Here is a 25,526-nt window from a genome sequence, read left to right as displayed (position 1 = left end):
CCAAAAAACGCTTATACTAACCAATCCAAGCACCAAAAATAGAAACTAGCTGCACCACTGAAAAGTTTAGAAATTTCTCCCCAAAATCAAAAGAAATTGCACCTGATTTGGAGTCCGGATGTCTAAGTTATGGCCATTCAAAGTTGAGCTCCAAAATCAAAACTGCATATGAAGAGGGGTCTAGAAAGGAAAACACGAACTTAAATTTGACGGTCAAACGATCATTGAAGCAGTTCAAAAATGCCCTGGTATGAAGGTCAAAGGCCGTCAATTTTAACACCGTAGATGGCTGATGTCAACGTCTGTGCAAACTCCAGTTGATGTAATGATGACGTCACCCTATACGGTGTTGTAGTACAAAGTTTGACGTGTCCTTCGTGGCGTACGGTGGATGATTGGGCCTGCTGACTAGGTTGGGCTCAGATGTCGATGTGTGCACCTAGCATATCCCAATTTGCCACGTGTCAATGTCAGAACAGTAGATTCTCTGTCCGCGTGTGTATGGGCCCCGGAAAGCAATATGCTGGCGTATGGCTGTGCGGGTGCGTCAGATCTGACATGTCTCGACAGGCATGTCTGTACTCGCCGCGTGTCGCACAGTAGGCTCTCGTATATCTGCGCCGGTAGGACTGGTCTTTCACCGAAGAATATCTGTCGTCAGAATGCCGGGTTTGGTCGTAGCCGGAGAGGAGGGTCAGTGCCGAAGACTTGCCGCCGAGATATATGTCTAATCCCACATTCATAAGAATGTGGTCTACACTGGGCTATAAAACCAAAGCAAAATGACTATCAAATAAAATATGCCCGCCGAAGTTACCTTGGTCACCGGTTATGTGATCTCTCACGCCAGTTTCGTGGCAACGGTGGCCAGAATTTTGAGCGGAATATGCCGCCCCCTCTGAGGAGAATATCCTCTACGAAGAAGAATATTCCGCTAGGAATATTCAGTGTGGAGTGCTAACACAATAATTTTTCTCTGTACGCCCAACGGGGCAAGGAATAATTTCGAAAAAAATATCTCCGAAAAATACAAAGAAATAAATTGCAGAATTAATTGATCCAAAAAATAAATTTATCAAATCGAAAAATGACCATACCGGATTTGCAAATCGGGCCTTCGGGTTCCGATTTGCAAAAAATTTTGCCTCACGATCAACTTTAGCCTAGGATAAGCAAATTTATAGTCGATCTTCATCGAATCATTGCTTCGGACGCAATGGCGGGGTCCGCTTTGGCTCTAGACGCTCCCAATTACAGCTGATGCTCCGAATTTGAATCGGGTCTCTTAGAGAGATGAAGCAACGAGGTCTCCAATGGCTATGTGACGAGTATCTCCCTCAGCTCTGATACCATGTAAGAATCTTCCTTAGGGCAGAATTTACCCAAAACTAAGGAACTCAAAACACAAGCACAAATTAGACCAGAGTATGATCAAAATAACTGTATAGTATTCAATTCTATGTACAAGTACGCTAGGAGTGCCTCAATATAAAGGCCTCTAAGATGCATTTAGAATGCCTCGGAATCAGCATCATGATAAGTCCAACAACCAAGCACATGTCCACCAAATATGGGTTATCCTCCATTATGCACGAAGGTAAGTGCGATGATGAGAGGATAAGCCTACAAAGGTGAAACACGAACATCAGTGTTGTAGACACCGTGTGCTAAATTAGAAGTGCGTAAAACTATGTTGTCTACATGACAACTCAGTGAATAATGCAAACTCCTGTGGTGTAGACACCATGTGCATAATTAGAGTTGCAAACTTCAGTGTTGTCTACATGACAACTCTAAAAGATGTGCAAACTCCTAAGTGTCTCATAAAGAGAAATAATAAAATAATGCACTAACATAAGTAAACTTAAATAAAGTGTAAATAGTAAATACCTATTTACACCAACACATATGCCCGATTGTAGTAGGCTACAAGAAGTATAACATGCATTTGTGTTTCAGAGTTTCTTCCTTCTTGATTGTTGTCGGCTACATATTGATTGAGCTGAGAATAATGCAAATATGTTTTCATATACATAACTTCTTCTTTCCTTGATTTGAATGCCTGACCATAGTTGACTATGCATTGTTAAACTGAGATTAATTTATAATATCTTCCTGTTGGTTCCCTGCATTATATAGAGTTCATGGAAGATCTTCATCAATTATCCTTGTGATTACACATCATTTATGAATTCAAATGGTAGCTGTAAAAACTTGAATGATTGTATGAACCGACATCAATGACAATGCGATCATAATTTTCGGACATGATCAGAATACTTATAAAATCTCTAACACCGAGGAATTCACCGTCAAGATGCCATAGAATGGTGAAGAGGTGTAAATAAGATCATAATACTCTTAGATTCTCGAACACCTAGGATTTACCGGCGATAAAGCCATGAAATGGTGAAGAGGTGTAAATAAAACAGAATGATCATAATCTTTCAAACACCTAGAATTCACTGGCAAAGAAGCCATTGAAATGGTGAAAAGGTGGAATTAACCTGCAAGAACCAATAATGAAATCAGATATGAATAACTAAGTAATGAAACACTTAATAGCTCATGCATGATTCTGTTATTGTAATCTCCTGCTGTCAAGTTGAATGGTGTATTTAGATACCAGAATGCTCAATGGATAATAAGATGATCCCTATCTATTCTGGGTAGGGAGGGTCTTTCTCGATAGAAATTGTGCAGGGATAAGTTATGGTCTGCGGTTGGGTAGTTAAGCCCCTAACAATGTTTCACCTCTCCCCAAGTTGTCAGACACACAACAGACAAGGATAAGTTATACATTCAATTGTTGTCAGAAACAAGTATTATTACTTTTATGATGTACATGCAAGATGAAGGTAAGAATAATTGAGTTATATCATTGTTATAGTTTTTTTACATTTAGATACGATAGATAGATTTATGGATTGTTTTTCATTCATATGAATATCGAATATGAGCATAGCTTCTAATCTTGAGTTATTGCCACAGTTAAGCAATTGGAAGGAAAGGAATGATACAGTGGTATCCAAAACCCTAATTGATTCAGTGGAATCGGGAGCCCTAATTGATTCAATAGTATTTCAAGCCCTAGTTGATACAATGGTATCTAAAGCCCTAAATGATCCAATGGTAATCGATGCCCTAATTGATACAGTGGTATGTGATGCCCTAATTTTATATAATGGTATTTAAAGGTATTCGTCACCTGATTTTAATATAGCGATATTGGATGGAAGTCGTTGTATGATATTGCTATAGTAGTATTTGTGGACTAATTTGGGTGATTGCAGAAACATCCCTACAATGATTTCTCGATTCCAATTCCCTGGTATGTGGATTTAAATTTCTATAGTAAATTCCTTGATGGTGTCTTAAGTTCATAGTTAAGAAATTTTCAGTGTAACACAGGGACGCGTCCCCCCCCCCCCCAAATTGGGCCGTTTCGGAGACGGGGACATCCTCGGGACAAGGGGACGACGTCTCGATGTTTCGGGTGGCGCCACCTAGAGCGCCGCCGCCACCGGAGACGACGAGACATCTCCGAGACGGCTAGAGGTCTCCGAGACGGGGGAGACGTCTCCGAGACAACTAGAGGTCTCCGAGTGTGGGGGTGAGGGGGGACGCCAAGGAGTCTCCTTCATTGAGGGGGGACGCCAAGAAGTCTCCATTGTGGGGGGACGCCAAGGAGTCTCCATTGATTTGACATTTTGATTTGGACTCTAGGAGACTTGTAGTTTTTGTTTGCATTATATACTTATTTTGATATCATGATTCATGGCACATGATACTTATTGTAATCATCTTTATGTCACGACTCATATGATCATTGATTACTATTAGATAGTAGAATCTAGATACTCATACTATTGATTTGAAGGCTGATATATAGAGTTTAGACTAATATTTATTATTTGTTGATGTTCAATGTTTAATGTTCATTGTTTGTTTGTCATTTGATCATGAATCATGATATTCCAGTTGATATGGTATATGCTATACCATATGTATAGTATATACACCCCTACTCCTTCCGCCACCCCCCCATCCCCCGCCGCCATCCCCAAATCAAGGCCCCTCTATCCCCCCGTCTCGGAAACTTGTCCCCCCGTCTCCCAGGGCGGTGTAACTATGGAAATTTTGTCTAACTGATTTTAAACATCAATCTCTTTCATATGAACAAAACTGATTTAACTGTCTTCCTATGAAAATGAAGTAATAACTATATTTCTTGGTTATGTTAATTGTTAGTTAAGACCTGGGAAAACGAGATGTTACATATGGTATCAAAGCGTTGGGTTCAACGTTAAAACCTTGGGCCCAACATTGTTTTTGAGAAACTGAAAATGTAAATATTGAAAAAGATTTATTTTGCATAATTGGATATTACAATCAAACTGGAAAATCACACCAGGAAATCATCCAGAGTAGTCAGGAAAGGCTGAGATGATATAAGATGGACAAATGTACAAACTGTAAAATCATAAAGATGAAACAGAATTAAAAAGATGAAATGATTGGCAAGTCAAGTGGTGGTGATCAGGTTGTTGAACCCAAACGAAAATCCTTGGCTAAGGTAATTTATAGGCATGTGTCATTCTATGATCACTTGATGTTCGTAGACGTCAGTTATATAAGTATAACTGATTGGGCACTCAAACCACCTGGTAGCACGGTGGTTGGACTAAAGAACATCCCAGGGAAGCCATTTTAATATGTTAGAATGTGTGGGGATAAGTATGGTCCGAGGCCAAAGCTTGCGCAATCTAAAACAGCTTCTATAACCTTGATAAAATGTTATCAAAAATCCATGATGATGGCTAAATAATTCTTTTCAATTGAATGTTCCCAGCATTTAATTTATGCAATTATATTCCTATTCTTATGAAATGGTAGTAATAAATTGTTACATATTTTGAACTTGAACTGAAGGAAAACAAAATTGTGAACCATGATCCTTTCTAATGTTGATTAAACGCAAGATCATTTTGTGCTCTAGTACGGACTAAACACACTTGTATAATTGAAACTATCAATGCTTGTTTACAAATGTAAACTTTTGTTTGACTTGAGTTTTTCCTTGAAACATTACACTGACGAGATGGGCATGAAAGCCTCGGTCACACAAATGGAAAAGATAAACTTTCAAATATTTACAGATGAATGATGCTACTTGGTAAGAATCTAATGATTGGTTTCAGATGTTTATGATCTTGATTAGATGCATGATGATCTTGCATAGTATATCATGTTTTTACCCTTTGACACGCTGCTATACAAATATAATACACATGCGATGTTGACATTACATATTGAACTGTTGTATATTGTTTTGGAGATATTTTATCATGAGATGATTATTCTAATGAAATGATGGGCATAAAGGCCAAGGTTACATAAATGGAAAAACATGGATTTATTAATCTTTTTCAGGTGATCTGTAAGTTGGCAAGGATGATTTACCCATTAATAAGTGTCATATACCAAATGGTATGTATAAGTGATTTAAATTGTGATCACGTTATGACCTAGAACTTGCTAGTTGAAGGATTCCAATTTTGAATACTTATCTTACTCTCAGTTATTGAACCCTGAAAATTCTCTTAAATGAAGATATCAATATGGAATCAAACTAATGATATGGTGAGTGTCTACATGAGTATGACAGGAATATGAAATAGAACGAACTCAATTGATGCTAAGATGACCACAAGTACAATAAAGTGAACTTAGGTGAGTATGTATTTAATTAAAATTCAATGCAAGTATCTTTCTAAGTTTCTGGAAACACTGAAGTAAAAATGGACCTTGAATTTTGAAGTATGATTTAGATTTTAATCCAATCTTGAAAGGAAATGCTATCAGGATGCTATAATATACATTTTGTATTTGGAATATTCTTTTAGTGTCTAATTTGTAGAGATCATCGAGGACGATGAAACACAAAGGGGAATAGTACATTACATTCCAATTTTAAAATACTCCTTTATAATGTTCGTTACAATTTCAATTTCATCGAGGACGATGAAACACAAGGGGAATGGTATATTACATCCCAAATTTTGACCTAATTTAAAATATAGCCGTTGAGGTTCACATGAAGTCAATTGATAGTTAAATTGGTTATAATCCTGTGAAATGATAAGATGGTTAGTCATTATAATTTAAGATAACAAGCTAGTTGATCATTTATCACGAATTGATGGAATTGAGAAGATAGTTAACCATTATGATTAATTATGATTAAATAATTTACTATGATAATATAATTTAACTGTGGAGAATTACCTTGCAGGAAACACATCGAAGGGGTGGAAGCATTGTCAAAAAAGAATTAGGCACAAGAGCATCACCATCACTAGGCAGATGGGTTAAGAACATAGCGACTTGAAACAAGATACATCTGTGGGACCCGCATGAGCTATTTAAATAAATAAATTGAGAAACATAAAATAATTGAGTTAAAATATAATACATACCTTTAGAGACTGTTTATTAATTTTTATCTTATCATTATAATAAACACTTACATACAAACACATAAATATAAAAATGAAATGGCACCAATAAATTAAAATAATATAATCTAATGATGTCACCTCATCAATAGACTTATGTGAACATATATAAGAACGTATTATAATAATAAAATAAAAATTATAACTCTTCAACTCCTTTTTTTTTTTCCCTCTACATTTCTCTTCTTTTCAAATCGAATTAATGTTTATGAATTCGAATGGACATCTTGAAAAAACCAACAGAAGCCGAAGAGTCTTGGCTAGTCTTTAAGAAGAAGTGAATCAACCTATTCCATGTTTTTTTTGCTATGTCTTCCTTCTAAGCCTTGTGAATCATTCAAGTCATGAGTTCCTTCTCAATCGAAACTTTCATTTTGTCCGCACACCCGTATCATTCTGTTCTATTCCTTGCTCCACCAACGTTTTGCATTCCGCAACCCAAGTCTCAAAGCTAGCGGGTGAAACAACTTGCCAACAAGGGTTCCGGCCAAGGACGGGAGGAGCCACGTCTAGACCAACTGCAATCACAATCATAGGTCATGATTAAATGCAATCGTATTTCATAGGATTCCTTCGTTTGCTAAGCATATGCCCAACTGTAGTCGGCTACAAGAAATATAACATATGCGTTTGTGTTTCATACTTTCTTCCTTCTTGATTGATGTCGGCTACATATTGATTGAGCTAAGAATAATGCAAATATGTTTTCATATACATAACTTCTTCTTTGCCTAATTTGAATGCCCGACCATAGCCGACTATGCATTGTTAGACTGAGATTAATTTATAATATCTTGTTGTTGGTTCCTTGCATTATATAGAGTTCATTGAAGATCTTCATCAATTATCCTTGTGATTAAACATCATTTATGAATTCAAATGGTAGCTGTAAAAACTTGAATGATTATATGAACCGACATCAATGACCATGCTATCATGATTTCCGGACATGATCAGAATACTTATAGAATCTCTAGCACCGAGGAATTCACCAGCAAGATGCCATAGAATGGTGAAGAGGTGTAAATAAGATCAGAATACTCTTAGATTCTTGAACACCTAGGATTCACTGGCGATGAAGCCATGAAATGGTGAAGAGGTGTAAATAAAACAAAATGATCATAATCTTTCAGGCACCTAGGATTCATCGGCAAAGAAGCCATTGAAATGGTGAAGAGGTGGAGTTAACCTGCAAGAACCAAGAATGAAATCAGATATGAATAACTAAGTAATGAAACACTTAATAGCTCATGCATGATTTTGTTATATAATCTCTTGTTGTCAAGTCGAATGGTGTGTTTAGATACCAGGATGCTTAGTGTATAATAAGATGATCCCTATCTATTCCGAGTAGGGAGGGTCTTTCTCGATAGAGATTGTGTGGGGATAAGTTATGGTCCGAGGTTGGGTGGTTATGCCCCTAACAATGTTTCACCTCTCCCGAAGTTGTCGAATGTACAACAGACAAAGATAAACTATACATTCAATTGTTGTCAGAAACAGGTATTGTTACTTTTATGATGTACATGCAAGAAGGTAAGAATAATTGAGTTATATCATTGTTATAGTTATTTTACATTTAGATACGAGAGATAGATTTATGGATTGTTTTTCATTCATATGAATATCGAATATGAGCATAGCTTCTAATCTTAAGTTATTGCCACAGTTAAGCAATTGGAAGGAAAGGAATGATACAGTGGTATCTGAAGCCCTAATTGATTCAATGGTATCGGGAGCCCTAATTGATTTAATAGTATTTGAAGCCCTAATTGATATAGTGGTATCTGAAGCCCTAAATGATCTAATGGTTATTGATTCCCTAATTGATATAGTGGTATGTGATGCCCTAATTTTATATAATGGTATTTAATGGTATTCGTCACCTGATTTTAGTATAGCGGTATTGGATGGAAGCCATTGTATGATATTGCTATAGTAGTATTTGTGGACTAATTTGGGTGATTGCAAAAACATCCCTACAATGATTTCTCGATTCTAATTCCCTGGTATGTGGATTTAAATTTCTATAGTAAATTCCTTGATGGTGTTTTAAGTTCATAGTTAAGAAATTTTGTCTAATTGATTTTAACCATCAATCTCTTTCATATGAACAAAACTGATTTAACTGTCTTCCTATGAAAATGAAGTAATAACTGTATTTCTTGGTTATGTTAGTTGTTAGTTAAGACCCAGGAAAACGGGATGTTACAATTTTCCTATCTCTAATTGGAACATTGAGAATGTCTAGTCAATGCAGGACTGACTAATGCTGCTGTTGTCTGATCTATGTTAACAGCTAAGCAGAGCTTTATGTTGAGCGCTGTGAGCCCCTGAATCAAGCTGCAATATCAATCTGACTGAGTAATGATGCCTTCCAATTGCCACGGTTATTATCTTTACCACTAGCGATAGGCATTCAAGGTATATTTATCATTTTCTAGGCTAAATACGATGCTGATACAGAAATTCTGTCATGCACTTTCTTCTCCAAATGCAGAGAGAAAAGTAATAAAATCCTAAACTTGGAAACTCTTCTGTTCTTCCATCAAACTCCTTATAAATTATCCCCTTCTCAAAAAAAGGCAAACCCCTCCAAAATCCTTGATTTTAGGTGGTTTCCAAATTACATCACCCACCATGAATATTTTGCCTAGTAATAAAAACATGGGTAACTTAAAGTGACCCCATTAATGATCTTGATGAATAATTAGATATATTTAAATCGAACTCTAGCTTTTTGGGCTAACGTCTAATTATTCATTTATTCCCCTACTATTCAATTAATTTTCTAGCCTTAGGGAGTTAGATGTTGAAGTTGACAAAAGCTCAACCCATAGTTCCCAAGAATCACTTGCATGCAAACACCTATCACAAAAAGAGAGAAGCAAAGCTATGGAGGCTCAAATTCAGAGATCCACAGAAGAAGAGACATTCTTAATGTGCAAAAGATAAATTGCAATTGTATTGAATTACAAAGAGAGATCAATCCTTATAAAAAGAGATCAAAACCCTAAAAAGTAACTAACCTAGGTTGCATTATAGTAATTAATAAAAGAATTAATTATTATATGCCTAAGTTTAGCTTACGTAAACTAGAGGTAATAAGTGATTTAATAATTAAATCAAGACAATTTAATTAATAAGACAATACCTTATTACTTTAACATTAGGTACCCAAACCTATAATTTAAGCATTTTCCCTCCTTGTATTTAGGGAATTATGTGTCCAAGCCTATAATTTAAGCTTTTCCCCTTCTTGTATTTTATTATTCTTTTTATACCCTTATTAATTCCTTGGCTCCATATTGGTGACATTATAGGAGAGCTGGACACCACCTACATGATTCAAAAGCATACCAATAATGCTTGTATGTCCTCATTAAGGGTCTAGACAACCATGGGGGCATATAAGTGCTTTAAGACTCCAGGAACATCCAACATCCCCTCCCAATTTTGACAGTAAAGCTAGGCACATCCTTACACTATTCTCCAATCCTTGGAATAGGGGGAATGGACATGATTACCTATCATTAAAACCTGAGGATATACTCAACTTTTACTAGGAAAACTCATAAAGGCTAAAAAATAAAATTCTTTGATGAAACAACATAAACAAATTCTCTTTTGAGGTGGTTGCACCTCTTAAAAGTTAAAAGGTGCCATTTTTCACTTAAATAGTTGTCACTGTCAGATTTTTTTTTGTGTTACAATGCCAATCAAAAAATACAAAATTCTGTAATCATTGCCAACTGCAATTTAATTTGCGCTACCATGCAGCTCGCTTTTGAGCTAGCATTGCTAAGCAAAAGGTGCAATTGTTTCCTTGGTTATGGAATACTTCATGCTGGTCATAATTTTCCTCATCATTTGCCACGGTTAATCACCATTTCCTAATTGTAAAACCACTTGAAAGGTGCGATCACTCATTCCCGTCATTCATATGCTTGGTTGCATTTCCATACTGACTTAAAACCTTTCTCAAAGTTTTCAACTAGCATTGCCATCAACAAAGTGTGCTACCTATACTTGGCTGAATGCATTTCTATTATTTTCCTTATCACACGTGCAACACCTTTGTCACTTGGCCCCCATGGGTTAAGTGAGTTGGTTTGACTCTGAGGTTGTGGGTAGATCCCTATGGTCTCAAGTTCAACTCTCCTGCCTGGAATTATTGTGGCAGGCCCACTTGGGGGCAGTGCAGATTGCAATGTGGCCATAGAGATTAGTCTCGCCTCAAACTCACCCCGTTGGGCTTGAGTCGCAGGGATACCCTGACAATAATGGAAAAGAAACTGTCACTCAGCTATAATGCATTTTGATTGGCTAAGCTGCTGTAAAATTGTGCTTTGTATGTCTCCTATCCACACTCTCTTACCATTCTTTAAAGGAGATTTTGAGAGGTTCAACCATCCTAAATGTTGGCCACCTAAGCAACAGCTCAACTTAAGTGTTTTGGCATGCTTTTCTAGTCAACTAGCCACTCCGTTAGCATGGGTTTGCCAATGACTTTACCATGCTGCAACTGCACCTACCTTAAACACTATCCTGCATTTTCTTCACAGTTTATTGTTGATATTGCCATGAGACTTTTGTGCTAAAGAATTCCTTATGAGAAGATAAATAAATCAAGGAATCTGCCAAAAGTAGATCGCTTGGCTTCTGAAAGATCCCAAAAGGATCCTTTCACTAAACTTCTGTAAATTTTAATTAAAATAGTAAATTTTCCTATGCATTCCTTGTGGTCTTAGAGAATTAGGCAGAAGTTGCAGAAGGATTGTTTCTTCTTTTTTGTATTTTCCAGATATAAGTAAAACAATAATTAACAACAGCAGCAAATAATATAATATTCAGTCAACCAAAATAACTACGAATCGTACCAGGCAAGATATGTAATCAGTTTGCCAGCAAAGGTGTTTACAAACAAAGAATGATGATGCCAGCTGCAAGAATGGACCAGCCACACACCAAAAGGGTAGAGATGGCTAATGTAAGCCAACCAACAAATCACGTGCCAGCTGAAAGCCAGCCGTACAGCTGCTATAGTCACACCAAGGCAGCAAGAAGATCCCAACGTGCCAAACAAGACCCTCAACGTGCAATGCACAAGCACCCCCAAATGTTGAACTTAACAATCTTTGTCAATTGCTGAAACAATACTGTAGAATGCTGCTGAAACCATCTATTGGGGTTTGCATCCCAATAGTCAAGCTCTAGGGTTTGCGTCCCAGTCCTCTAGAATCGCTCCTCAAAGCAAAATCGCAAATACCAAGAATGAAGATGTAAAAGATAATGAAAGAATGAGCCAACATCTCCTTTTATCTCCCTCTCAAAGCCAATCAAACCCTAAAGGGAGAATATGACTTTCCCTTTATTATAAAATGGCATCTTCTCAATTAAAAGGCCTTTATGTATAGGAAAAACACTCATTTCCTCAAATAACATAACTCTAGATGCCCGAAGGTCTCCGAATGATGAAAATAAGTTATAATAATTCAAAACCTTTCCAACGAGCTATAACAAATATGCCTGCTTGACCAGATGAAGACAAACTTAGGAAATATTTCCTTTTATTCAACTGGAAAGCCAAACCAACCAAATAATCAGTTAACAGGGTCTTGTCACTTGCCTATGATTGATGTGAGGCAATGTGAGCCAACTAGCAGTCTCATCCCTAAAAACTAGGGATGCTCCTAAAAACTAGGGAATATACCCTGTTACCCTGAAACTGAAACCGTATACTAGTCCCGAGGAGCCTCAAATTTGATCACTGCCACAACCTCCTAAATTTTAGGAAAATCCCTAAAATTAAGGAACTACTCCAACTGGCTCTCAAACTGACTGTAGAACCAACTCTGGTCACTGAGTATCCAGTATGAGTCTCTATCCACCACTGCTAGCCTACGAGACTCCAATAATAGGCCAACTCTCATGACTTTGCTAGTCAAACTAGAGAGGGGACATGACAGCTTCCCCTCACATTCCTTCCACCTCTTATACTTTATCTAATATTGCACAAGTCATGGAGGAAATGTATCAATACACTACTAGAAAAGAACAGGTGGGAGAAGATATCAAAACAAAGAGGATTCCATCTAGAGCAGGGCAAGGGGGTGACTGAACAAATAGACTATTGGCTTACAGCATTACAATACAACTTAAGACCTTAGCTTGCTTGGGAACAAGCAAGATGTTAGTTGAAAGGAGCGATGAGCCTCGAAATTGACCATGTCTAGCTTGTTTTCCTTGTTTTTATCCTCTACATTCATGATATTCCATGTACTCTTAAGATAATGCCTGAAATCAGAAGTGCGTAAGATTAAAGGATGAACATATAAAGATAATAGATATGCATACATACATACGTACATACATACATACATACATACATATATATATATATATATATATATATATATATATATATATATATATATATATATATATATATAAAATATATAGATATATATATATGAAATGATTATTGGGTTTTCATTTTAGTAATGATAGTTAAATTTTAATGTAAATGAGTGCTTTTTAAGGAACTAATCTGCAGCAACAAAAATTGTTTGCTAACCTACAGTCAAGAGGTGAATACTCATAGCATGTCCTGCCTGCAGCCCAAGAGGCAGCAGTCATGAAAGCATCATGGAGGCAACTGTCATGGAGTCTACAGTTTCATGACAGCAAATTGAAGAACGTGGTGCAGTTCTTGGTAACTTTGTTAATGTTGTTAATCAAGAATAAATGCAGTCATAGAAGGAAAAATTTGTAGAACAATAACGAACATGGTTCATAATGAGGCTACCCTCTTCTTGCACATTTTCTGTTTTAACCTGTCTTTAATGATTGCATGAGTTTAAGGGGACTATGACACCCGCAAATCCTTTCAGTTAGGTCTTCATTGTTGGTTATGGAAGAGTTGTCTCCTAATAATCATGATAGAATCAATAGTTGTGATAGTTGTTTAGAGTCTGAAAGCAATCCATCTCCTAGGACTCGTCTATAAATCTTGGATCCTGTCAGAGCTGGGAGGTTAACAAGAATGTTCGATCAGTCCATTGTAAGATCCTATTGTAATATCTCTCTCAATCAGTGAGACTATTATCAGCTCTATGTATTCCCTTTGAATTTTCAATATATGATGAATGATGGTGATGAAGTTCTGAGTTGAATATTGAATACTGATAGCTGAATTTACAGCACTCGAGCAAGGGCCACTAGAGGTACTGCAATCCTCTTCACAGTTTAGATCATTGTAGTTAATGATAAAGCGATTGTCAATTAGTTGATACAATGATTTGTCAAGTTAATTTCTTTAATTAAGGTTGATATGATCAAATATTTATAACTGATAAACACAGCTTGTATGTGATAATCTATAGGATAGTTAAAAGTCTAGAAGAAACAGTCCCCCATAGCCACTGGTGTGTCATTGATGGGTTACCCATAGCAAATGTTGTGTAGTTAGCTTTACTTTCATCCCAATTAAGTTTCCAGTATAGTTATGTGTTCAATTCAATTTTTCGCTTTCAGTTAATTTCCTATACACAGCAGAGAGAATAACCCCTTAGCTGCACATCCAGTGCCAGCATCATCCAAGAAGTATGTCACTGGAAATGAGACCCTCTGAGTTGATACATTACATGATACGAGATCCATTAGTCCATTGAGATGAAAGTTATGTCCATTCCCATTCCCATGAGTTAGTAAGTAATGTTAGGGAGTGATCATTGGTGGTGATGTTTTTGGCTGATGCTGTGCATAATTCAGCAGGTTACTCCATAGCAAATATATTAAAATATTATAATGTTTCTTTAATAGTCATCTTAGTTAGTCTTTAGTTAATTAGGTAGTTTCCATTTCCGTCTTTAGTTCATAATTGTTTCTTTTGGAATATCATATTTGTAAATCTATATAAGGAGTTTTCGTCTCCTTTGTTTAACACAACTACAACAACATCGATTTACCATAACATGGCATCAAATCAAGTCGATGGGAATTCATAAAATTTGGTTTTTTTTTAAGAAAAATTCGAGCCTTTTTTGTTCTGGAATTTTTTTTTCAAAAATTTGCTAGTTTTCGTCTCCTTTGTTTAATACAACTACAACAACATCGATTTACCATAACATGGCATCAAATCAAGTCGATGGGAATTCATAAAATTTGGTTTTTTTTTAAGAAAAATTCGAGCCTTTTTTGTTCTGGAATTTTTTTTTCAGAAATAAAAATCATTAGATGTATTTTATGAAACTTTTGTGGTTCATATTTGAGGTTTTTTGCTAGAAATCACAAGTCTAATTAAGGGTTTTGATATCGCAATTTCTTGGTTGCAACAAAGTCTCTGATTTTTTAGAGTTGCATGTACTTGCATGTAATTGAATGTGCTTGCATGTGCCGGTTTACCATGCGTAGTCTCATATTTTGTTGCCCTAAAAAAATTTGATGGGTTTGCATAATTTTTTCCCTTAAAAAAATTTTATGAGTTTTCATAATTTTTTCCCTTAAAAAATGTCTTGTGGGTTTCTATAATTTTTCCCTTAAAAATTTCTGATTCCGTAATTCGCAAAGTTGTGTGGGATTCCTTTGTGGGTTTATAATTTTTTCCTCAAAAATTATTTGGTGGGTTTTACCATTTTTCCTAAAAAAATGAAGCTTTGTATTGTCTGATTTTGATTTATTTTTCGCCTCAAAACCATGCTAGGTTTTGATCGATTTTTCACCTCAAAAATCATGCTAGATTTTGATCGATTTTTCACCTCAAAACCATGCTAGGTTTTGATCGATTTTTCACCTCAAAAATCATGCTAGATTTTGATCGATTTTTCACCTCAAAACCATGCTAGGTTTTGATTGATTTTTCACCTCAAAAATCATGCTAGATTTTGATCGATTTTTCACCTCAAAAACCATGCTAGGCTTTGATCGATTTTTCAACTCAAAAATTGTGTTCAGTTTTTCCAATTTTTCTCCAAAAAATCGTGTCTTTTTGCAATCTATTTTGGGGCATCATGCTCATTTGCAAAGTTTGGAAGGTTTGCTGATTTTTCCTCACCATCATGCTAGCTGTTCTCAATGTGTCTCTAACTCGAGGGAAGAGCGGCTTCATTATCCAACATCAAGTTGGATGTTTTGTGATGATTTCTGATCAGATGTTTCGCTGATTATGGGAGGGTTTGTCGTAAGCTCATCTCAGTGGCAAAGTCAGTGGCAAGCTCTTGTCTCATTTTACAGAGCATTCAAGAAGGGGGCACCCTTCTCTGTTCTGTTATGGATGAATTTTGGCTTGTTGGTCATTAATATTTTGCAGATTTAGAGAGGGTCTCAGCAGCAGCAAAATGTTTTTTAGAATCTATGACCAAAAGAAATCAATTAGACAATGACCACTAAGGGAGGGTGTTAGAATATTATAATGTTTCTTTAATGATCATCTTAGCTAGTCTTTAGTTTATTAGGTAGTTTTTATTTTCGTTTTTAGTTCACGATTGTTTCTTTTAGAAACATCGTCATTGTAAATCTATACAAGGAGTTTTCATCTCTTCTATTTAATACAACTACTACAACATTGATTTACCATAACAAAATATGGGGCCAAGTAGCTTTGGTTTGGGAGGGAACACCCTCATGTATGTGATTGACCCTTGGAGGGTCATATCATCATCAATCATTCACTCTTTCTTTATGGTTCCAAGTTGGAATTCGGAATTTGAGTTCGCAAGTGTAATATAATCTCTGGTCTGCTCTTTCCAACAATTTGGTTAAGTCTTCTAGTGGTGTCGGAATTTTCCAACGCAATGAAGGATCAAATATACTCAGCGTTGTCTGAAATACTCTTCAGACAAGATTAATAAGTTCAGCGCAAGAGCTTTTGCAGATTGTCAAGCCTTTGTTGTTATCAAGTATACTCCTAGCATATTAACATAACTGCCATGTCCACAATAGAGGAGCTGCAAAAGAACACACAGATTGTGGGCATATTGTTGTTGTTATCGAGCTCATGGTAGGGGTCTGCAGCATCAGAACTTCATATCAATAGGCATATTGATATCAAGGCAAGTGTGATTGGAGGATTGTTGTTTTACATCAGAACTAATACAGGTTTTGAGGCATTGAACATCACAAAAGAATACCCGATCACTGCCAAATCTCAAGTTCATACCATCTCAGCGTACTATAAATATTTCATCCTTGCTATAGCTGAGTAGTCACTAATATTCATATCAGCATCAGCAGAAGAGGAGTTCATTTTGAAAAAGGATACATCACAAATCCGATCAGAGCACATTGGCAACTGTCCTGAAGCTATTGAGCTCCCTTCATAATTGAGCATTTCTTCCATGTTTCCAACAAGGATTATCACTTGCAGACCAAGGTGCAAAAACTTCTCAATAGTAATCAAGTTCCAATCTGAATATAAACTATTGTGGTAAATTTTCTTTCAAGCATATTGTTTTTCGGCATGTTTTTCTTCTTGTTCATACTAGGAACATTTCAATGAATGCATGACTTTTTGTATCAATCTATTATACTTGGGATTTGGTCATCTTTCTTCCCTTTCAGCATTTTGTCTTTGTTGTCTCCCTTTGTTGTTTGGCCTTGCAATGTTATCTTAAGTTTTCATTGAATCTCTCTTGATTCCTTGCTATTGCCTTTTGCCATGGGTGCTTTTGATGTGGTGTTTGATTACTCCTTTATTTCGTCCCATGGCAATTATTTTGTAACTTCTTTTATTTATTGGGCATGTCTTTTCAGGTATTCTTTTCGTAGACATCCCCCCACCTCACTCTCCATAGTCCATCACCTTAATGCCTAGCCCCCTCTCACAAGGCTGACCCTGAGGACACGATGCCACAAATTATTTAAAAATAACAAAGCATCTCTTTTCCTTGTATCAATCTATATCAGGATTTGAATTTTCTTCTTGATTTCATGTATACTAACTGACCAGATTCCTGACAACAGTGGCAATGGTAACAAGAAAAGTGGGGAGTCAAAGATCAGAATTATAAGCACCAAGTATTCTTTAAGAGTTTATTTTATACTATAGACTCTATAGTAGCAGACAGATAGGAGATTGACATATAATGTGGAAAAACAGACTAACATAATAGCATACAAACAGAAATTCAAACTTCATATCATTACATATATAGCAACCATCTTCTAGACATCCATATAGACATTAAACATGCATCACTATATATAATATCTCTATACAATTTTCATTTCTATTATATTGTCTCCATTTGCAAATTTGAAATTTCCATATCTATTCTTTCCTCTATATCCTTCTCCTGAATCTCCTCTATTACATATGGGTGTATCCCTTACAATCTACCACTACTCTGAGGAATGCTCTTCAACCAGGAGCTCTGCAACCTCCTTGCACTAGTTTGTGTAAAGGATCTTTGCCTCTATTCGGTCACTGGCAGATTTCCAACTAAATTTGATGAACCCAATATTGCATTGCAAAAAAACATTAAGTTTATCATCAATGCATTTGATAGTTCACTAATACAATTACTAAACCACTTGGACCTGACAGATTTGCAAAATTTCAAGACAAGCTTGAACTGTCTCTAATAAGTCATTAAGGGGTATTAGAAATAAGTTATTAACGAATGACAATAGATATGTTTATAATGTTCTATTTTTATATTAATAATGTCTAATGACATTATTAAATTACATGGTTTAAGTTAAAATTTAAAACAGATGTAACTCCCTCCTTCATTAGTGTGCACACACTGTCTAATGTGTGTCCTTTTTACCCTATTTCCTTCTTTTTACAACAATGCCCATGGGTGCATTCAAGATATTCATTCATGCCCATATATGCCTCCATAAATTATTATTCATTCAAAACATTTCTCAAACTATGGATGGATGTCAATGGGCCCTTGGACTACCGGTGAAGTTGAAAGGTTCTCAAAGAGCCCACCAAAAGTCAAATCTTACTGAGTGTAATGCTCCGACATTGAAAAGGGATGAGGCCAGGATCGTGCCCTAGGTGAATTTGGTAGAATGGATACCCCTTAATCCTTGGCTCTTAGCCAAAGAGGTTCAGCCATAAGGCTCGTGCTCCCATATTAGGTAGTTGAATAGATTTCGTGGAGGACCTACATCAAAAAAACCTATGGATGGACAACCCATGTTTTTTTTGGTTGACTTATCATTGTTTCTGTCCAAAATGGGTCAAAATAAAGGGAAACGTGTGAGCCTAGGCAACCCATGAAAATTTTCACTAGTTTTCTACTAGATTGTGGTAACTAATAATAAAAAACTAAAAATGTTGAATTTGAAAAGCAGAAACCAAGCAATGTTTGCTGCATTGTTAACACCCAGTATAGCACACCAAATGTATCCATTTAGATTAGAAGCCTCTACCAACCAAATATTTCCATTTAGCTTAGTAGCCTCAACCAATATAGCATACCAAATATATGGGTTTAGCTTAGGAGCCTCATTCATTAATAATAAAACTTTTGGATAGCATAAAAACTGTAAGCAAGAAAAGATGTGTTAAATTTGAGAATTTATATTGCAAAAGTTTACAGATGATACAACCTGCAAGATTTCAAGGAGTGCAAGGTATCCACGAATATCCACATGCCTGTATGACCATCCTTCAAGATCTGCTATGATGGTAAACTTTTCTTGTTCTCTTGAAGTACTGTAGTCATTGCACAAAGACAATCATTTTAATGGTTAAACAAAAAATTGCATGGAGATTCTTCAAGTTCACAATTAAATGAAAAAAATCAAATCAAATAAGTTTTTTGAATAGAAGAATACCTAGAAGACATTTTATCGAAAGCATAGACAAAGTAACCTGCATAAAAGTTATCAAAAAATTAAGAAATGGCATACATGAAAAAGATCAAATGACTAAAGAAATACAGATCACCAGATAAATCCTACTTGAATGTGTTTTGACCAAACATACAAAATCTTAAGATTAAAAATAACCACCATCAGAAGCATTTGAAAATGTGACCTACGTTTTAATTCTTCAAGAGCCTTGTAGCAAGGTTTATGCCTGTTTAAAATAACAACTGCTATTGGCCTTCCTTCTTTGTCAGAACCTTGCATACAAACCAAGTTCTTCTTAAGCTCATTTGTAATCGTCATTTCTGAGATCTTTCCATGGGGTACAAAAGTTCGCCTCCATTTGCTATGCTTGAGATATAACTGAGAAGCATCTTGCACATTGGAGTCCCGAGCATATAAGAACCGCCTAAGTGTAGCATCGTCTGCAACCTGCATGAAAATTAACAATTATGAGAGATACAGGTGATTCTTGAGACAAACATTTAAAAGTATAACAATAAGATTTGAGTTCATAAAACTAGGAAGTATGTTTGGATGTATGAGAAAAACATCAAAACCCACAGAAGACCAACAATATTCATATTAAACAGGAAAATGTAGGTAAACCATCAAATGGAAAAGAAGACGAAAATGAGAGCTGTTGCCAATCTATGGGACCAAGTTCTCAGATATTTCCCCAAAATGAGAAACTTGACAAGGTTTGCTATTTGCTATTGCCTCTTTCTCTGTGTTTGAAATTCTCTAACAGTGTAGCCCTATGGATGGGTAAATCAAAACTTTGTGTGTTGTTACTACAACAAAATTGTAGGAGTCATTTGCATGAAAATGGTAGCATGACTCCTAAAACTTTAGGTTTTGCTAGAGTATTTTCAAGATTAAAAGCAAGCTATATAGAAAATAATCAACTCTGGAGGTATAGCATGGACCCATCTTGTTGCTTAGGCTGGGATCTGATGGAGGCCACTGTCTATGGTGCCACAAACATGCACCTTTTGATAGAGAGAATATAAAGCCCTCGTGAGTAAAAACACAGGAAGGGATGCACATATGTTGTCCCGTAGCCATTGGCCTGATGGAGGGGAGCTTCCTAAAGAAGTTCAGTCCGTGCTGCTGAAAGTATTTAGGATTATTTTAGAGCAGGTGGTCTTGTGAATATTTTTAATACAATTAAAGCTTAAAAGCTAAAGCTCTGAAATTTATGGAAGATCGTGGTCTCAAGGATTTTATTATTTAGCATATTCAATTTATCAGAACAACCAAATATAAAATAACAAAAAATAGTTACTAAAAAAATTGAAGAACTTCAAATCATTTGACAAGTGGCAAGAAAAAATGCCTAAGCTCGTGGGACAATTTCTAGACCCCCACCCTTTCTACACCTTAAATCTGCAGTCCAAAACAGTAGGGGCTACTCTTCTTCAGGAAAAGATTACAATTAGACCGGGGTCCCATGGGAGGGGCTTGGGCTCTATTTTTCTGCAGTGGGTGGCCCCATGATTTTTTTTAAGCGGGGCAAAAGGTTTATTTGGAATCTATTCCTATAAAATATGAGCTCCGACTTTTCAGCCCTCTCTATTTAAGCGGATGAAAATGGGGTGGGGTGTCATGTCCCCATTTTGGACGCAATTTGATTTAATTAATTTAATTAATTAGGTTGTCCAAAATAATGAATATTTTATGAGGATGACTAATTAATTATTTTAATTAAATAAATAAGTGGTATTAAGTTAATTATTTATAAAGTTATCAAATAAATAAATATTAAAAGGTAACTTTATATTTAATTAATTTAATAAAGTGACTTGAATTATAAAATATTTTATAAAGTCACTAATAGATAAAATAAAATAATGTTCTAGAAGCTTCTGGAGAAAGTGGAGAAAAAAGAATAAATAAGCACCCTGGGGCTTCATTCTAATCATCCAGATTTGTTGTTGTTGATGTTGATGTTTGTTGATGTGCATTGTGGAGCCTAGAGTTTCTGCAATAGTCACAACTGGCCATTGAGAACGAAAACTCTCAATTGATACGCAATTTTGAGGGTGTGAAATATCACTTGAATTATTGCAGCTGGGAGGAAGATACTTCAGTCTTCTATTTGAGCTATATTGAGAAAAAATATTTGTGGCCATTGAGAACGAAAACTCTCAATTGGTACGCAATTTTGAGGGTGTGAAATATAACTTGAATTATTGCAGTTGGGAGGAAGATACTTCAGTCTTCTATTTGTGCTACATTGAGAAAAAATATTTGAGTACAAAAGGCATGCCGAAAAAGCAATTCGAAAAAAGCAGGCTGAAAAAGCAGTTCGAAAAGGCAGGCCGAAAAAGCAATTCGAAAAAAGCAGGCCGAAAAAGCAGTTCGAAAAGGCAGGCCGAAAAAGCAGTTCGAAAAAAGCAGGCCGAAAAAGCAGTTCGAAAAAAGCAGGCCGAAATAGCAGAACCGAAAAACCAATCCGAAAAAGCAAAAAAAAAAAAAAAAACAAATTTCAGCCATTTACAATCAGGGGCGGCAGCTAGAGAGGCACGACTTGGGCACTTGAGGAGGTTATTTTCTGTTCAGTGGTATTGCAATACATCTATTCTCTAAGGCGACTTCATATGCCAGGTCTGATGTGTATCTTCATAGTTGCCTTTCACTATAAAGTGTTGTTGTAATTGTCATTTCGTATCATACCTGTCATTCATTAATAAATACATCATTCATTTTTACATTTCTCACAATGGTATCAGCAATCCATGGCTTTAGTTGTATTTAATCATGCATGTGATTAGCGTACTGCTGTAGGGGAGTATTGAAGTTAGATATTTAGTATTGCATTAGTTTTCATTGGCAGCTGTAGGTGCATATTACTTTACCAACAATCATCATATTTTGATATCTTTGTAAATGCCAAGAGTCTTGGCTAACTTAGTATGAATTTTGTATTGGATACTCATTCTCAATTAAGGAGATACAATTGCTGGTCATTAATAGTTGTCTTTGAGCGTTAATATATCATTTTTTATCAGCCAGCTAGCTTGCATACCAACTGTTTGTTAAAATACCAGTCGGCTGTAGATGATCATTTTCATGATTAGAACTCATATATGCATTCACTATTGCCAAAATTAGTTGCATATTTATGTTAGGTCATTGTTTAGACAATTTGGAGTCTTTTGTAAGCATTCTCTTTGAAGCAAATCCAAACAAAAATCACTGCAGCAATCTGAAAAGTTATATCAGTCAGAGGACCCTTGCTTGCAAAGTGTTTGACGAAATGTCAAACCACTGAAGTATAAAGATTTTTGGTGTTTGGAGAAGTTATAACCTATTGTGGTTATTACATGGGGCTGGAAATAGCCTCACCAGCTTAGGGAAGAATTCTGCCATTTGTCAACAACCTACTCTTCATTCTCCCATCAAAATAAAATAATCCCACCAAACAAATTTATGATGAAGTATAATTTTCTTTTTTAAAATTCATGAGACAACCAGCTTCCTTAAATTTAGGAGCTAATTTTATAAAGCGGATTCAAAAAGAAAATTCATGGGACCGCTTCCCTTTAAATGTTCCTAAAAAAATCTCAGGAATATCCGCTCTATTTTTAAGGAAGCAGGTACCCATGAGACCCTGGCCTTATTCCTTTAGCCAAATAGCCGAATAACTTTTGCTTCATGTGACCTCCCAATCCTAAGAATTACATGTTGCAAAGAATCTGATATAGTTTTTCAATTACCAAAGTATTAATTGAAATCTCCTTGTAAAATAGTGGAGCAGTTATAGATCAGAATTTGACATTTTAGATGTAGATGGAATGAGGGGCTGAATTTATCAAGCAATTGCATAACCTCAAATCTGCTGCATGGCTGCACATTTGATCTTCCCTCATTTGGTATATTTCTATTTAACCTCCAAGTTTTGGCAATTTAACAAAATAAAATCACTTGCAGTTTGTTAATTATAATCCCAGGACCTCTGGCTCCAAACATATCTCCTGAAAATTTAGAACAGCTTAAAACTAGCTAAGTGGCTACAAAGAACCCTGCTGTTACCATTTGCTAATAAGAAATTATCTATATTTTGTCTACTTACAGCCGCAATCTCCCTCCATCCATGAAAATGCTACCCCTGAAAAAACTTTGCCCCACAATTTAATAAAGCATTTTTGGTCAACTGTTTATATTCTTACGATAATGGTGGTCTTATACATATTTCTTCAATTGCCTATGGACATTTTCAAATCTTCTCCCTTTAAGCTGACAATCTTTACGAATGAAAATTCCGAGCCTGGACAGAAAGGGGGTTCAAAATCTGCCACAACATTTTTACTTTCTTGCCACATTCCCGAAACATTACATCTTCCCCCCAAATATCATTCTCTTTTTTCCCTCTATATTCATCTTTTAAATTGTCCCTCCAAAAAAAATTAATGAGATATAAAAAGTAAGCTTGAAAAAATAAAAACCAGGGTCCAAAACCAGCTAGTAATTGTTTCTACACAGAAAATTTGGGAAACCCCTGCGTAGAATCATATTGTAACTATTCCTCGTTTTACAATTGAATGCGTCGAATGGGATTCAATCCAATGCAAGAGCTCTTCCTTCCTTTGAACCAGTTACATGGAAATCCAAAGATTATGCCACAATATAAAACTATATCCTTCCCTGCAGAACTGGAGCATCACATTTTAAGCCCAAAAACCTTTTTTTAACTTTTTAATGTCCAGAAGGTACCTTAGAGGCGGGGTCCTCTTCTTCGACAATGCGTCTCATGGCCAGTATCTTATCTCGATCTGCATCAGAAATGTAGTCCCCATTTGTCCCATTCTGCCTTGAAGCGCTTTGAGACTCCATTTTCCTGAAATTAGAAGCTCAAGCCTGAAGACGAAGATGGTAATGGAGCTCAACCGCACATAAATATGTCATGAAGTGTCGGAATTTCTATACATTCGTACTGGGTTTTCGCAATTAAATTACGAAAGCATGCAGCACGAGAGAGACTTCTATATTTTGTCAACAGTCAAAGACAGATAGCATCTACAGAACCTTTTGTTTCTTTATAGATTTTTATGCCCTATGCCCACCGTACATCGTAGTCCTGGGTGATATTAAATTTTTCAGTTGGATCTTCTTTCTCCTCCTCTGCCAGATATCTTGGTTCGGATTTTCTTCCATTATTGGAGTTTTCTGGTAAATGTTTAAAAAAAGTCTACCAAGACTGCAATAAAGAGCTTTCGTTCTACTCTCAGTTTTCAATTCTTCCTATTCACATATTTTGGTGATTATTGGAAAGTCTTCATTGTGAATTTAATATGTCTGAATATGTTGTCGGCTGGTAGTTGAAATTACATTTCAAGTTTATTAGTTGCCGCTGAATATGTCTTCCAAAAACAAGTAATTTGTCTTTTTGTTGAATGAAGTAGGAATAACAGAAAGTATATTTTTTATTAATAAAATGGAAGACTTTTTAAAGGTGTACGAAGCTAAAAGATAGTCTGCAAAATGACGACTTCTTAAAGAAAGAGCCAAAGGGACTTTCTTTGGATTTTACATCTTAATTTTTTCATAGTTTTTTATTTATTGGAACTTGTTAATCTGTTGACTTTTTATTTCACTTGGGAAGAAATTTATGAAAACTTGTTTATATCATTTATATAGTTGGTAAATATTTGTAATAGTGAGATATGTTTATTTTTCAGTTAGTTTCATGTTTTGGATGGAGTGTTTTTAGTGTATCATTAAGTATTTACTATATTTTCATTTTTAATTTTTTTAGTTGAATCAGTTTTTATATTTATTTATTTTAATTTATTATAATTTCATCTTTATTTACATTTATTTATGTATATTCATTCACTCAAGATTATGGAGTTATTTATGTGTGCATTATTAGGAATTAGTTTGGTTTATTTTCTTACTGTGAGGATGATTCTAAAATTTAATGTTTGAATTCAAATAAACTCTTTATCCCTTTTTTATTAAACTATTATGAGTCGGTTACATCAACTTGTAATTAGTGTTAATTGATTCTTATGCAAGAGAAAAATATCATAAGAAAATACTTTGATTTGTATTTTGCTTAGTGGTGTCTTTTATACTACTTGTCACCATCAATTTGATTGCCAGAAAATATTTAACCACGAATAGCTTTTTTTTTTCCAATTGACTTGATAAACTCCTAAATCATATATCTAA

The 25,526-nt window shown here is 35.6% G+C and overlaps 1 protein-coding gene across 2 annotated transcripts in view; it reads right to left on the bottom strand.

Moving 5' to 3' along the window:
- Positions 1-24,736, bottom strand: part of LOC149539236 (uncharacterized) — a 97,379-nt gene extending 72,643 nt beyond the window's left edge. Inside the window, exons 1-4 of one of the 2 annotated variants that reach the window (XM_089800569.1) lie at positions 24,066-24,736; positions 19,520-19,778; positions 19,314-19,350; positions 19,086-19,191 (exon numbers count right to left, since the gene is read on the bottom strand). In XM_089800569.1, the coding sequence (XP_089656695.1) occupies positions 19,086-19,191; positions 19,314-19,350; positions 19,520-19,778; positions 24,066-24,185 (522 nt within the window). In that variant the 5' untranslated portion in view covers positions 24,186-24,736. The remainder of the gene's footprint in view (positions 1-19,085; positions 19,192-19,313; positions 19,351-19,519; positions 19,779-24,065) is intronic. The other variant, XM_089800568.1, reaches the window with a different exon arrangement.
- Positions 24,737-25,526: the final 790 nt, after the last annotated feature.

The sequence above is a fragment of the Cupressus sempervirens genome, chromosome 9, assembly GCF_028749045.1.
Source record: "Cupressus sempervirens isolate cs-2001-9-10 chromosome 9, ASM2874904v1, whole genome shotgun sequence".
Classification (NCBI taxonomy): domain Eukaryota; kingdom Viridiplantae; phylum Streptophyta; class Pinopsida; order Cupressales; family Cupressaceae; genus Cupressus; species Cupressus sempervirens.
Note: the sequence above shows the minus strand (reverse complement) of the source record. Positions and strands in the feature narration are given on the sequence as shown.